This window comes from Emys orbicularis, chromosome 2 (assembly GCF_028017835.1).
Source record: "Emys orbicularis isolate rEmyOrb1 chromosome 2, rEmyOrb1.hap1, whole genome shotgun sequence".
Taxonomy (NCBI): domain Eukaryota; kingdom Metazoa; phylum Chordata; order Testudines; family Emydidae; genus Emys; species Emys orbicularis.
In genome coordinates, this window is record NC_088684.1 from 223,463,174 (window position 1) to 223,479,790 (window position 16,617).

Below are 16,617 nucleotides of genomic sequence, written 5' to 3' on the forward strand. Positions count from 1 at the left end.
ATCCTGATGCATTTCTTCCAGGTACTCAGTTCCTAAGTTCAAACATTACCACTCCAGGACAGCCTGTCTTACCTTTTATTCTTCCTTTATGGCCTCTGCCTTCCTCCCAGAGTTCTCCATCTTCTGTTTTGGATTTCCAGTCACATCAGCCTCGACATCTACTGGTTGACTTGAGAGCTTTGGCCTAGTAAGGACTGAAGTATTGGGCCCATCACAGAGCCTGATTAATGTCTCTCCTTAAAATAAAGTACTTGGGTTCTTGACCATTCTGGTGCAAAATGTGATATGTCTGCTGCCTTGGAACATGTACTTACTTGGGTTGTTCTAGTGCTAATATGTGCTGAGTTTGATCTGTGCCATAGAGATCTTTTAGCTAGTTTCCTAATGTACACTGAGGATTAGAAAAACTGGACAGTATCTGATGTCAGCACATACTAAAAACAGTTTTTTGCCAGGATGTTTCAGATGTCTTGGTTTCTAAAAGGAAGAAAATGGTCCTAAACTTTGAACTGATTGTGCAGACTTCAATTGCAACGAATAACTGATTCTTTGTTCAGTATGTGTGTTGAAACTTGCCAAGTCTAAGTAACACATGCCCAATCTATACATCTGCATCCCTAGAAAATAGTATTCAGAGAATTTAATACCCATGTAAGATATCTTCCTGGTCTTGAAAACAAATTAAGTTGCTTTTCACATTATGGACTACATTGGATTCTTAACATGCGAAATAGAACATTGGGCTTTATCTGTCTAATTTGCAACCGAAGCAGCAGTGCACTAGAGACTAATTTCAAATCTTTAATACTGAAAATGAAATTTTAAATAAAATTCAATCTGTAGAATGCACTCTTCAGGTAAATCCTCTAAATTTGAGTTTTTCCTGTATACTTGTGGACACTACCTCTCCATCCCCCAAAAGAATTTTAGGATTGTTCAGTATGTTGGTCCTCCTTATACATTGTATATGCATGTGATAATACTGAATGCGTCTGTGTTTTTTGGTACCTGCCTGATGGTATAATATATATGAGAGAGATGCGTTCACCTCCAGATCTTTAGCAAAATTCATCATACTCTTGCTCTGTCTGAGATGGAACACCAGTCATTATGCATGTACTCATGTACGATTGGGGAGTTGCAGTCAGTCTTCTCTAGACATGCTCTTCCCTTGCCCCCCTTTCCCGAGGGAAATGGTGGGGTGAAGATAGAGAACTGTTTAGAATCTTTTTCCCTGGTAGGGAAGAACAGGCACCCATTAGAAACTTGTCTCTGAGGGAAGGATGGTGACTCTATTCTCCATCTTAGAATAGTGGGGAAACAAGAAGATAAAGAGAGACTGCATTGTGTGGCAAGGGTGAGAGACTGAGAGAGATTTGGAGAAATCTGAGGTTAAGTAGATGAATGAGATTGTAATAAGAGACCGAAGAGGAGTATAATTTGACACTTGTATATTTCACTACAGCACAAGCAGGAGACACTTTGATCTAGAACATAATACTCCTGGGGGAGTTCTGTACACCTGCACAATGCAGAATTTGTGCAGAATTAATGTTCTGTGCAGAATTTCCTTTTCTCCTCTACCGAAATGGGTTGCAGAGCTGCTGGTTGCCACTAGGGGCTGCTGGACCCAGCAGAGCCCAGCTCCCTAGCTCGCAAATAGAAGACACTGCCAGGGGGAAGTAGCTGAAGGTTTCCCGGCAGCTGCATTTCATGGCACACCCTGAAGGAAGGAGGCATCATGCAGGAAACTCCATACAAACTTGGGACCCAGCATCAGGCTGTTTCTCCCGCTGGATTCCTGGGCTCTGGGAGGGTAGGGGATGCGAGTGTTTGGAATGGGGGGTGCCATGGCTGGGCTCTTGGGGGGGAGGGTCGAGCGTCTGGACTGGGGGGAATGACTGGGCTCTGTGGGGTGAGGGTGCGAGTGTCTGAGCTGGGTGGTGACCCATGGCTGGGCTCTGGGTGGCGTGGGGGAAGGGGTGCGGGTATCTGGGCTGAGAGGGGGCACCCTGCAGCTGAGCTCGGGGGGGGGGGAGACAAAGGTGGCAGAGAAACAGGAACTGGGTTGTCGTAGGGGTTTCTTTAATTCTCTACTCCTGGGCAAATTTTTTGTGTGTCTATATTGTTACAGACATAGTTTCTGACAGGTATTTTGAAATAAATTACCACAGTAATTGAAATTGGCATGATTATATAGTGTTATTTTGACAAATCAGATATGCAGAATTTTGCAGAACTTTCAATTTTTTGGCACAGAATTCCTCAAGGAGTAACATAAAATAGGCTGCTGCAGTCTGTATTAAGTAGCAGCTGCCCTTAATTTTTTTTAAAAATTGAGTATTTCAGATATTATATTGTTATATTATGATGTGATATGACTTGACATGGTGTCATATCATGCACCACCACTGTTACAAAACTGTAATGAAATAATGCAAAAATTATAAAAGTAAAAATATTTTTGAAACATTTTTTTGTTTTTAAATTAAGATTTTGAATTTTTCCCCCCAAATAAAACTTTGGGGAACTTCTATTTCATGGAAAATTCTGAAAATGTGTTTTCATTCTGATATGTAATGAAAATGAATTGTAAAATGTCAACGTTAAGTTTTGGCCAGCTCTAAATATGATAGCATCTTATGCTATGAACAAATAACTGACAGGAGTGGTGTCAGTTGGACTACACCCTTTAGTGCTGATAGATTGAAATTTGGTCCCTGACCAAATGTTAGTGAGTGCCAATGATTTAAGATATTCTCCTTCAGGTTAGATTTAGTAGGTTATTTTTAACTTGGAAACCTGACGCCTGCCTTTGTCCTCGACAATAAGTTTTACTGAAATATCAAATATTAACTATTTCCTTCCTTCCCTTTACAAGCTTTTATGTAGTGGTTTACAAAGAGTTTTATTATCCCCATTTCACAGATGAGGAGACTGAGGCATAGAGAAGTAAGATGATTTGCACAATCTCTCCCAGCGGGCCAAGTAATTCTATTTAATTTGTGGTACAAATGCTTCAAAATCTCCTGACCTGACATTGTCACAGTAGCATTATGTCTTAGCCTAGTAAAAAGCTTCCAGTACAAATGATATGTAGTAATATCCAAACTTGATTTTTTTCCTTTTTAACATCTAGTGGAAAAAATTATTTTAGATGTCAATATTTTATGATCATATGCTAAATTCTTATTGGACCTTTTTAAAGCAGTTACTGGCCATATCCTTTTCTCCTAAATCCCCATTATGTGCTAACTGGTACTTGTCAGTAAGGTACCTGCTGACTTTACTAATATCTAAAAATCTGATTCACTCTTGCATCTTGCTTAACTCTTATCTCACCTGCATGAATGTGATGTACATGCATAATTTGTCTTTTTTAAAAAAGCCTGTTTCCCTGCTGTAAACTTCATTGTGTTTCATTTATTTGTTTTATCTCAGGGGAAGGCCTTTCAGCCTCCCACCACTCTTTGCGAACAGGTCTCTCTGCTTCAAATATTTCCCTGAAAGGAGAAAAACGTTTGTCCCTTCTTCTCCATTACCTTCTTCCTTCTTCAAGAGCTGGAACCCCGGCAGATTCAAGGTGTACAACCCCACTACCTACCCCTCAAAACACACCACCCTCCAGTCCTAGCAGCGGCCGCCTGGCAACCACAAGTTCCCAGCCGAGTCAGCTTCAGGGCAAGGAACTGCTGGTGTCACCTGCCAGTGATGATATTCCCACAGTAATAATCCATCCACCTGAGGAGGACTTAGAAGTTCAGGAAAAGAAGACAGTGGATAATATTGACATACCAGGCAATTATTCAAACTTAAAACTGTCCATGTGTGATGCTCTCTGAATCTGGATCACTTGCATTGCAATGTTGAGCACATAGCTTGGGCATAAATGAGTATTATTTATAACTGTTACCTCTGTCTGCATGTTTTATTTCTTCTGAAGTGTGATTGTTTCTTATTCAGCATAATAGATCTATTCCAAAGATTTTTACTCTTAAAAAAATTAACACAAACATTGTTGAAGTTCACCTATTTATAATTGCATTTTAACTCCTTGAAGCAATGAAAAATAGAATTTTTCATACTTAACCTTTTTTATTTGTGTGATTAAAAAGGAATGTTTGTGTTTTTGTTTTAAAAATAAGCAATTTTTAAATAAAATTGTCTTTTAAATAGGCAAGATGTCAAAAATGGTGGCCTTTTCCTTTCACTCACCTTGAATCCATGTAAATGAAGATATTAATTTAGTCCTTAAATGTGGTATGTGGTTTAAAGACATGGGACATGCTCTGAAGTATTTATAGTCTAAATCAGACATGTTACAACATGTGGATAGAAATGAGAGAAGGTAGGGATAGGAAGGAACAAGGGTTACAGTTAGAGTTAGGGTAGTAATTTAGTCAGTTGTGTTTTTGTGCCATGATGGATTTGGGTTTTAAATACTTTCTCTTAGGCGTTAGTTTAAGTTTATATTATAAAAATTTCAGAACTGTTATGAACGAAAGTAGTGTACCTTAAAACTGGCATATCCAGCATTTCCATAATTGGTGCCAGTGAATTTTCCAATGGTGCATTATCACAGCGTCAGATGCTTAATTACTGTTGGGGGGAACAGGCAGAGTGTGTTTTTTTTTTTTTTTTTTTTTTTTTTTAATTTGCTGAGTATTGTAAATTAGCTAAAGGAAACCTGGTAAGAGTTAGCTGCAGATCCTGTTATGTTATTGGTCCGTGAAACACTTTGAGCCTGTTTAGCTCGTGTAAAAAGCATAATACATATAAAAACACTGGATATAAGAGAAAAATATTCCTCTCAAAATGCCTCATTAATATGTTGAGTAAGCGTTTGTTTTTTATCCCAGAAATCGATTAATAACATTTGAGTTTTTCAGTCATTTCTTAGCATTAGAGCCAATTGGAAGCTGAAGATTTTGGCAGTTCTTCTAGTTAACTTGTAACTGTTTGTAGAGATCCCTTTTCTCTTTGCCTCCAAGTGCCTTCCATTTTTATTTCTTTGAAAATGACTGAACACCTTACCAGGAAGAACAGAAAATGTTCAAAATGTGAAACTGCTCATTCTCACCATTCTGAAACTGATCTCCATTTGTGTGGATTTGGACTGCTGTAACTCAAATATTTGACCAGGCACAATCTCCTTGGTGTTCTTTCTTCTTATCCAGTAAGAGAAATTGGGAGACAGATATGACCCTCCAACCAGACTGGCTATCCAGCACAAGCCCTTTGTCTCTGGTGAGTGATCCTGGCCCAGCCAACCCTATCTATCCATCTCTAATACAGGCCCAGGTTCAGGGTAACAAGGAGCAGGAAGTTTGTTAAGAGGCATGTGGTGGAGGGGAGTAATCAGTGTCAAGTGCCCTGGTTTTCTGCTTTTCCTCTTTTTCCACCTAAGGGTAGTAAATATATTAAGCTTTAGAGAGTAAGTAGAGCTAAATCTGTCCTAACACCAGTGCTCTGAGTCACTGAACAAGGACTTTCCTCCCTTCATAAACGAAAAGAAATCTTGTCCCCTGCCTCCTTAATATATAAAAACACTCTTAATGAGCAGAATGGTCATATAAAGATCATTCTCCCCCTCAAATCCAAGGATGATCTTATATTTTTCATGGAGGAGGATGACTGCCAGCATTAAACTGGATATGGTTAATGGCTCTGTACTAAAGACCACAGCCTTCACTTTGAGAGAGACAAAATACCATACACAGTACTGTAGAACCTGAGAGAGAGACAAGTGAAGATAAAGCTCTCCAGCTGAATCCAAGTCAATCTTAAATTGATTCTAAGCTTCAAGGAGATGTAGCCACATATTTATAAAGGAGAAATCTGAAGAGGATGATCTCCCAGTTCCTCTGGCTGTATATACTCTGGCCTCTTTTTGTCTGATCCATTGTTTAGAAGTGGATTCTTTGGTTTTCTGGACCCCCAAAAATCCAATATTAACATAGAGATGCCCTCAAGACGAGTCTCTCAAACTCTGTTCCATGGGCTACCACTGGTTTGGAGCCTTTCTTAAGAACATGAGAATGGCCGTACTGGGTCAGACCAAGGGTCAATCTAGTCCTGTATCCCGTCTTCTGACAGTGGTCAATGCTAGATGCTTCAGAGGGAATGAACAGAATGGGGCAATTATTGAGCAATTCATCTCCTGCTGTCCAGTCCCAGCATCTGGCAGTCAGAGGCTTAGGGACACCCAGGGCATGGGGTTGTGTCCCTGACCATCTTGGTTAATAACCATTGATGCACCTATCCTCCATCAACTTATCTGATTCTTTTTTGAACCCAGTTATAGTTTTGGCCTTCCCAACATCCCTTGGCAATGAGTTCCACAGGTTGACTGTGCGTTGTGCGTGTACTTCCTTCTGTTTGTTTTAAACCTGCTGCCTATTAATTTCATTGGGTGACCCCGGTTCGTGTGTTATATGAAGGGGTAAATGACACTTTGTTCACTTTCTCCACACCATTCATGATTTTATAGACCTCTATCATATCTCCCCTCCCCCCACAATCGTCTCTTTTCCATGCAGAACAGTCCAGTTTTTTAACCTCTCCTCATATGGAAGCTGTTCCATGCCCCTAATCATTTTTCTTGTCATTCTCTGCACTTCTTTTCAGTTCTAATGTTTTTAGGTTGGGCAACTAGAACTACAGGTAGTATTCAAGGTGTGGGCATACCATGGATTTATATAGGGGTGTTATATTTTCTGTCTTCTTATCTATCCCTTTCCTAATGGTTCCTAACGTTCTGCTAGCTTTTTTAACTGCTGTTTCACATTGAGTGGATGTCTTCAGAGAACTATCCTCAATAACCCCAAGATCTTCCTTGAGTGGTAACAGCTAATTTAGACCCCATCACTTCGTATGTATAGTTGGGATTTTTTCCAATGTGCATTATTTTGCATTTATCAACATTGAATTTCATCTGCCATTTTGTTGCCTTGTCACCCAGTTTTTGTAAGATCCCGTTGTAACTCTTCGCAGTCAGCTTTGGACTTAACTATCTTGAATAAACTTGAATCATCTGCAAACTTTGCCACCTCACAGTTTATCCCTTTTTCCAGATCATTCATGGATATATTGAATAGCACTGTTCCCAGTACAGATCCTTGGGTGACCCCACTATTTACCTCTGTCCATTGTGAAAACTGGCCATTTATTCCTACCCTTTGTTTCCTGTTTTTTAACCAGTTACTGATCCATGAGAGGACCATCCCTCTTATCACATGACTGCTCACTTTGCTTAAGAGCCTTTGGTGAGGGACCTTGTCAAAGGTTTTCTGAAAGACCTAGTACACTATATGCACTGGATCACCTTTGTCCAATGTTTGTTGACCCCCTCAAAGAATTCTGGTAGCTCGATGAGACATGTTTTCCCTTTACAAAAGCTGTGCCAACTTCCCCAACAAGTCGTGTTCATCTATGTGTCTGAATTCTGTTCTTTACTATAGTTTCAGCCAGATTGCCTTGTACTGATGTTATGCTTACTGGCCTATAATTGCCAGGATCGCCTCTGGAGGCTTTTAAAAAAATTTAGTTATCCTCAAGTCATCTGGTACAGAGGCTGATTCAAGTGATAAGTTACATACCACAGTTAGTAGTTCTGCAGTTTCATATTTGAGTTCCTTCAGAACTCTTGGATGAATACCATCTGATCCTGGTGACTGTTACTGTTTTTAATTCATCAGTTTGTTCCAAAACCACTTTGATTGGAGGTTCATGGAATGAAAAATGGAAAACCTATTCTTGTCTTTGGGTTCCATTGTCCAAAGGGAATTGGAGCCCATTCCACTATGGAAGGGCATGGCAGTGCAGATTTCCCCTCTACAGACATGAATGGCTACAACCTTGTTGGCTGTTACATGTCCATTCTAAGCTCTATGGACTAGCTAGATATACCTTCTGTGGGCCAGTCTTTAGAAGATGTACCCTGAGGTAGTTTCTAGTGTTTGATATTTTGTTTTTCTGTCCCTTGTTCTAGGGTATTCAGAAGCTTAATATATATGGAATTGTTGGAAATAACCCAAACATTGTGAGTTGGTGTATAAGATGGAGAAATATGACTTTTTCCATTTCAGTTTGTTCTTTGGAGTCCAGACACTAGCTCCTAACAACTCAATCACGCATCAAAGCATTCTCTTTCACAAATTAAATATTACAGTTAATTTCTTAAGTTTGATGTTTAGCTTTTCAAGTTTTCTTGTACGATCAGTGTTTCTCCTATGGAAAGGCAATTGAGAACCAGTGTTTCAGAAATGTTCATGCTTTGGAACTACTGAATACTGAATTCCACAGAATGGGGGCAGAAATAGTCAAAATACATACCAAAATCATCATCTTTGGCTCTGCTGGTAAATGAGAGAGGAATGCAAACTTCTTATGAATGGCTGTGGACAACAAAAATAAGTGAACAGGCAAATATTTGTATTTCCTTGTTTCTGAGGCTTTGAAGGTTTTTTGCTCTATATTCATTTTATTTTAAATTTAATTAATTGATAAAAACATAAATTGTAACATTTTGCTAATTTAGAATAGCTTTGCTCTGCTATTCCATAGCATCCGATAATTTACTAAAATAATTTTAATAATTGCAAACCTACAAGTATTTCTTCTGGAAAAACTCATCCAATTCTTTGCTTCTTTAACAGGCTACGTAATGCCAGGAAAACACATGTTGAATGTTATAGACATCTTGAATGTTTAATTTCTTTAGGAAGTCTAGAATTCACCATGTAGGATTTGATATACGTGTATGCACTTATGGTAGGACAGTTAGCATGGAAGATTTAGATGAGTCCAACTCAGTGCCTAAAGCAGCTCCAGTTTACACTGTGATATCAATGTATGTCTTTTCTTAACTTAATGATGATCTCTTCTCACTCACTGAGGCAGAGATCGAGGCGGAAGGCTTCTCGGATCTGGTTCTTGATTTCTTCTTTTAACAAATGGGACCTCCTTTTTCCAACAGCAGTCCATGAGTCTAGTACTGAATTAAGTCCAATAATGAATGAAGTCTGAATAAGGAAAACGTTTTAAAAAATACTATAATTTGATATTTCTTTATTTGGATTTTGTAAGAAGACAGAGAAAAATGATTATTTGGGGCTTTATCCAACCTCAAATTGCTTCTGTCACAGAGCCTGTGGAACCTCTATAGAAGCTGCTCCATATTTTGTGGGATTCTTCCCCATTGGAAGTACCTTACTTAGCTATACCAGGAATCCCCTTCCACAGAGTGGAATTGGTGAATCTGCTTTTCATGATGACATCAAGAAAGGGGCTGGGCATGCTCAATGTTTCCCTCAATATTCCAGCATGGGGATAAATGAATTTTTCTGTCTGACAGCCTGGAAAACAAAGGACAAGTGTTTTCTATGTGGGAGAGCTGTTATTGGGCTAGAGCTAATAGATTGGGGGAAAGAGAGACAGGAATTGTTTCCTCACAAATGGAGATTGCATGGGAGAAAGCCCTCATTCTGGTGGTGGAGGGGGGCTGGAAAACAATTTAAGGCAGGACAGTGACCTGGTTCAGCAGTCTGATGCAGTTTTTGAGAAGCCATATCAACAGGGCTTTTTGTTCAGTTTTTTTGATTGTCTGTGTGCCCCAGAATACCAGATGGTCTTGTAGGCTGGATAAGAGTATGTATATATATATACGATATATTTATATATGTAGATAGATATATAGATAGCGTATAGAGTGTTCAGTGTGTCAAAGTATAGTTGAGCTGCATCATAGCTCTACCTCTTCACAGACCCATTAAGAACTTAGACTCATTGTCATTTACTTTAACTTTGATTTACTTTTACAATCTGACATTAAAACAAAACCACAATAAGGAACCTTGCCTGAGTAAGGAGTGCAGACTAACTCCTAAGTGAGCAATTTAAACCATGAAACAAATAATTCAAAATTAAACATTGTGAGGAATTAAGTTTCAGCTTTGAGTTTTAAACTATTTAAATAAAGAGAATGAAGAAGGGTTGCTGGAAGGAAAACCTGATCCATTAGGGAGGTTAGTTGAATTCATCTCATCTTATCAAAAGTCTGAGAAATAGGATCCAGAACTTGGAAAATAACCAATGAGATACAACAGATGTCACGCTTACAAATATAATTACAGTGCAGTAAATGTCTACCGAGAGAATCATATTTATGCTGTTAGTGAAAGGACTGTTTTCTATCATGATTTCTACTAGAGTCCTTTTGAATTGGAAATACAGAATTACCTCAGAATTACAAACACCAGAGTAACCAACTGACCAGTCAACCACACACCTCATTTGGAACTGGAAGTACACAAAAGGGAAAGCAGCATTTTTCTTCTGCATAGTAATATTTTAAAGCTGTATTAAGTCAGTGTGCAGCTGTAAACTTTTGAACAACCATAACGTTTTGTTCAGAGTTACGAACATTTCAGAGTTACTAACAACCTCCATTCCCGAGGTATTAGTAACGCTGAGGTTCTACTGTACACAAAATATAAATTAAACTTAAGAGAAACACTTGGTCCTCGGCAAATAATTTGAGACATTTGAGCCCAAACTAATTTTTTTTAAATATAGGAAAATGTATGTAGACTTGCTGATGGACTCTTCAGTGTTGAGCTTGTGATATCATTTGTGAATGCAGCATAATTTCATTATGTTGCTTAAGCCACAAGAAGCCAATTTATTTTTATTATGTATTTTCTAGCACTGGTTGATTTAAAAACAGCAGGAAAAACTATGAAAAATGTTATGGAAATGCTTCCATTTTTGTTGCAACTTTAGAATGTTGGAATCTTTCTGACAGTATTTTAAAATTTAGTTTGCACCTGTAATTTTAGTAAGATTGTGAAAAAGCAAAAGCTAATAATCCTTTGGATTTGAATGGGATAAGGATTTCTATATTAGCACTAAGAGTTTTTGAACCAGGGCTGTAAACAGTTGGAGAAATTCTGGCTTCAATCATAAAAAGATCAATATTATCCTAATGCCAAATCTGAGAAATGGGCAAAATGGCAATTTACAGTTACTGTTTATGTATGGACATGAGTGGATCAAATTCAGGGTATCAGTTCTGTGAACTTGGGAAAGTTGCAGCCAAGTAACTTTTGTCCCTTGCTCTCACCCTGAACACCCACAGAATGTACGTATTACAAATACTCTGGATAGGACAAGGGAGTGTGGCCTGTGAGATTATTCCCCCACCTTCTTCCTACTCTGCTATGCATCCTCAGATTTAGGGATTAATTGATCTCTTGCCATGAATAATCTGCATTGGGGCATTGTTGAAATGGTTGGAATACAGATGCAAAATGACACATAATAGCACATCTTTCACAACTTACACTTCTTACATTATTTTACATTATTGTGCTAGGAGTAAAAAGTGAAGAGGGCATGAATTTGGCCTTTCTGTATTTATCTGAACATGTTTTGTTTTTTTTCTGTTATGTACTAAGATGTAGACTTCCTATTTACTCCACCTAGCAGATATATTGCATCCCTGTTTCAGTTTTATAAACCCTCCCTAAAAAACGGAGAGTTTTATTCTACTAAATGTGGTGTAGCTGATTCATGGATTGGACTGATGGGTTTATGGGTTATCTCCTTTTTGGTGAATAATATATATTGCAGAGCAAAAGGGAGGAATGTGATTTTGCCATTTTAGTTGGCTGAGATTGGCATTTATAGTAGTAGTTAATTGCTAGCACAGTATAGGTTTCACAAAGAAAATTAAAGCCTATTTAATATCATTGTTTTTATTTTATTAGAATGTGTTAAATGCTTATAAAATGGAAGAATGAGAATTGCAGTCTTATCTCTAAATGATGATAGAACTTTTGGTTCTGACTCTTCTTTGGAATAGCTATATAGGATCAGATTTTTAGAATTCAGCTGTCTGAAAAAAGTGAAACAGGTAAAAATGCCAAATGATAAACTTATAAGGAGTTTAGGCCTGTCTTGACTAGGCAAATGGTTGTGTTTAGATCAGGCTTGGCTAACAGGAACTATTTATACTCCAAAGCTTTTTCTAGTTTAGTCAAAGCCTTAGGCCTTGGCTAGACTGAGACTTAAAGGTGTGATGTTAGAACATACTAGCTAATGCATTCTAATGTGTTTATTGTATAGGCAGGGCAATGTATACTTTAATGTGTGGCATAAGATGGTTGAGTTAAAGCCTAGAGGGAAGGCTCAGCTTTAACTGATTCAGTTTAGCATATGTTAAAATATTAGGGCTGTCAAGCGATTAAAAAAATTAAGCACGATTAATTGCACGATTAAAAAAAAAATTTACTGCGCGATTAAACAACAATAGAATACCATTTATTTAAATAGTTTTGGATGTTTACTACATTTTCAAATATATTAATTTCAATTACAACAATACAAAGTATACAGTGCTCACTTTATATTTATTTTTTATTACAAATATTTGCACTGTAAACAAAAAAAATATTTTTCAATTCACCTCCTACAAGTACTGTAGTGCAATCTCTTTATCATGAAAGTTGAACTTATAAATGTAGAATTATGTACAAAAAAGGCATTCAAAAATAAAACAATGTATAACTTTAGAGCCTACAAGTCCACTCAGTCCTACTTCTTGGTCAGCCAATCACTCAGACAAACAAGGTTGGTTACAATTTGCAAGAGATAAAGCTGCCTGCTTCTTGTTTACAATGTCACCTGAAAGTGAGAATAGGCATTTGCATGGCACTGTTGTAGCTGGCGTTGCAAGATTGATATGTCACTTCATGCTTCAACCACCGTTCCAGAGGACATGCTTCCATGCTGATGATGGGTTCTGCTTGATAATGATCCAAAGCAGTGCAGACTGACACATGTTCATTTTCATCATCTGAGTCAGATGCCATCAGCAGAAGGTTGATTTTCTTTTTTGGTGGTTTGGGTTCTGTAGTTTCCGCATCAGAGTGTTGCTCTTTTAAGACTTCTAAAAGCATGCTCCACACCTCATCCCTCTCAGATTTTGGATGGCACTTCAGATTCTTAAGCTTTGGGTCGAGTGCTGTAGCTATTTTTAGAAATCTCACATTGGTACCTTCTTTGCGTTTCGTTAAATCTGCTGTTAAAGTGTTCTTAAAACGAACATGTGCTGGGTCATCATCCAAGACTGCTATAACATGAAATATATGCAGAATGCGGTTAAAGCAGAGCAGGAGAGACACAGTGCTCCCCCCAAGGAGTACAGTCACAAATTTAATTGACACACTATTTTTTTTAATGAGCATCATCAGCGTGGAAGCATGTCATCTGGAATGATGGCTGAAGCATGAAGGGGCATATGAATGTTTAGCATATCTGGCATGTAAATACCTTGCAACGCTGGCTACAAAAGTGCCATGCGAATCCCTGTTCTCACCTTCAGGCAAGACTGTAAATTAGAAGCAGGCAGCAGTATCTCCCGTCAATGTAAACAAACTTGTTTGTCTTAGGGTACGTCTACACTACCCGCCGGATCGGTGGGTAGTGATGGATCTATCGGGGATCGATTTATTGTGTCTAGTGTAGACGGGATAAAATCGATCCCCGATCACTCTGCCGTCAACTCCGGAACTCCACTGCGGCAAGAGGCGGAAGCGGAGTCGACGGGGGAGTGGCAGCGGTCAACTCGCCGCCGTCCTCATGGCCAGGTAAATCGACCTAAGATATGCCGACTTCAGCTACGCTATTCGCGTAGCTGAAGTTGCGTATCTTAGGTCGACACCCCCCCCCCCCAGTGTAGACCTAGCCTTAGCGATTGGCAGAATAAGATGTAGGACTGAGTGGACTTGTATGCTCTAAAGTTTTACATTGTTTTGTTTTTGAGTGCAGTTATGGTAACCAAAAAAAAAAAATCTGCATTTGTAAGTTACAATTTCAAGATAGAGATTGCATTTCAGTACTTGTATGAGGTGAATTGAAAAATACTATTTCTTTTATCATTTTTACAGTGCATATATTTGTAATAAAAATAATATAAAGTGAGTACTGTGCACTTTGTATTCTGTGTTGTAATTAAAATCATATTGAAAAGGTAGAAAAACATCCACAAATATTTAATAAATTTCAATTGGTATTCTATTGTTATAAGTGCAATTGATTGCGATTAATTTTTTTGAGTTAATCGCGTGAGTTAACTGTGATTAATTGACAACCCTATAAAATATTTGTCGCTGTGTCTATACTAGATTATTTCAAACAGAATGCCTAAATTCTAGTCTAGCCAGGCCGTAGCATAGATAAGGTAAACTGCTTCAAACCAGGTTAAGCTTTACTGATGTATATGATCATTTACATAAGTTTACCCAGAGAGTTGCACTAGTTTGGTTGACCACTAGTGTCTTAACCCTGACCTGAGTCTCGGGTTTTTTTTAATCAAATATCAACTTCAGATAATGCATTAAATTGTGTGGTGGGTGTGTTTTTGTTTTTTGTTTTATTTTAATTCTAGGGCTTTCAAATTTATGAGTGTGGAACCTCTATCAGGTAGGTTCTGTACACAGACCATTGGTGGTGAAGATTAAAATTTTTACATTTGTCCTCTTCCCCAAAAGTCACTCTAGTTTTCTTTTCTTGACTGTTTTGCAAATGGCCACCATTTAGGCAACATCTGATTTTAACTATTTTAAACAAACTTTAATTGTTTTCCAGAATAAAATAACTTGTTTATGTTGAATTTGTGGTACTAATATGGGGCACTTTTGTTTATTAACTTGCACATTCGCTTTTAGCAAGCTGCCACATTGAGTTTTTGCATAGCGTGTGTCTTGTTTGGTCCATTTTCTGTGAACTCCATTTTGAAAATGTGTATTTTCTTTAAATCTAGGGCTTCTAGCATCTCCGCAGTCAGCACCTGGAAATTTGGATGCTGGAAAAAGTGGAGATGTTAAAGGTAATGGAACAGGAGGAAGCAGAGAAAACAGCACTGTTGATTTCAGTAAGGTAAATGACATTACATATTTTCTCAATGATTAGTAAGTAGGGCTATGTAACAGTATGGTAGCCAAACTGGTTGCTATTTCTACCTTACTGCTGTAGTTAACCCAAATTATCAGAATGCAGTAGAGATTAAAATTAATTAGCTATTAAATGTTTTGGCTACTTTTGCAGTACATCTGGATTTACTATTGTTAGATAATTTTGCCACTTCACATGTGCAGTATTTCATGTAACTTGACATAAAAAGCCACTGTACTTGCTGATTGAGCAATACATAATATTTTCAGGTCAGATACACTGCGAAAGTTTTTACAAAACAGGAGTGTTCTGGGTGTTTTTGCATATAAAGTAGCTTAAGTTTTATGAATTTCTGTTTTTCTTACTTTAGAGACTTAAGATCCCTTTTCAGAAAAAGGGCTTTTATGCATTGTTCTGTAAAAGCCATGGAAATCTTAAGGATAAAGAGCATCAGTTGTGTTACTTCTAGAAGCAAACCTTGTGTACTACTGTTAACCTCTCCCATCTTCTGTAACTTAAATGTTTTGGGTTATAAGAATCACTCTGGTTCTTACTACGAACTTCACCTGTTCAGTGTAATCTGTACAGTAAAAGATTGTAATAAACAGTTTGTCAAATTAAATTTTATAATTGTGTTGAAGCAAAGCTAATTTTACATAGTAGTTCTCATCTGATCATGGCAGGTGCCATTTATTCCTACTCTGTCACAGTTTTTATATTTTTGCTTGGCCTGTCCTTCTGTACACCTGCCTTGTCTCCTGTTGGGCAGGAGTCAGCCTCCTGGCACTGTAGTTGTGGCACACTTGGTGTAGGACTCAAGAGGCCAGCTGTAAGTTTTCTAGATAACAACGTAACTAGTGTTAGTTTCTTGTGCCTTTTGTGTAACTGTTTGTAAACTAAAGAGTTCATGTGCTGTACAGTTTTGTAATGTTCCTCTGTAATTATATGCAGAAATGTAAGTTTCTTTATTCTAATTCAGCTGTTTATTTTTTGTGAATGAAAATTATATTAAAGCTATTCATTCCTTTAAAAATATTTAAAATACCATTTATAAAATGTAAAATAACTAAATTCTGGAAACCGCATATAATTACAGGAACTCTCCTTAGTTGTTATTTTGTCGATTTGCTGTCAAGTAACATCACCTACCATAGAGAAAATATTTCTGTCCTGAGAAGTTACTGTGGAAAAGTGATTATGTAGTTGAAACTTTTTAGAATATAATAAATAATAGTAGTTCTAACTTGTAACAATAAAAGAAATGTACTAATAAAATACTACTGACAGACATATTTTATACACATCATATGCTTGTCTTTTCTGTTCCTGTACATGTGAAATATTTCTTTTGCATTTATATTGTTTTAATCAAAACAAGAGTTGAACAGTCAATACTCTTCTTAGTTTTTAAAAATTCTTTGTAGAATTATCAATAAGAATTGTAAAGAAATAAGCAATTGTTTCATCTCTATATAATAGGTTGATATGAACTTCATGAGGAAAATTCCCACAGGAGCAGAAGCATCAAATGTGTTGGTGGGAGAAGTAGATTTTTTGGAAAGACCAATCATTGCTTTTGTGAGACTGTCCCCTGCTGTGCTTCTTTCAGGTCTCACAGAGGTTCCTGTTCCTACACGGTAAAGAAATCCTTGACTAATATGC

The 16,617-nt window shown here is 37.6% G+C and overlaps 1 protein-coding gene across 1 annotated transcript in view; it reads left to right on the forward strand.

Moving 5' to 3' along the window:
- Positions 1–16,617, forward strand: part of SLC4A7 (solute carrier family 4 member 7) — a 90,537-nt gene that overhangs the window by 36,140 nt on the left and 37,780 nt on the right. Inside the window, exons 6-7 of the mRNA XM_065398638.1 lie at positions 14,825–14,940; positions 16,435–16,592. Coding sequence (XP_065254710.1) covers positions 14,825–14,940; positions 16,435–16,592 — 274 coding nt within the window. The remainder of the gene's footprint in view (positions 1–14,824; positions 14,941–16,434; positions 16,593–16,617) is intronic.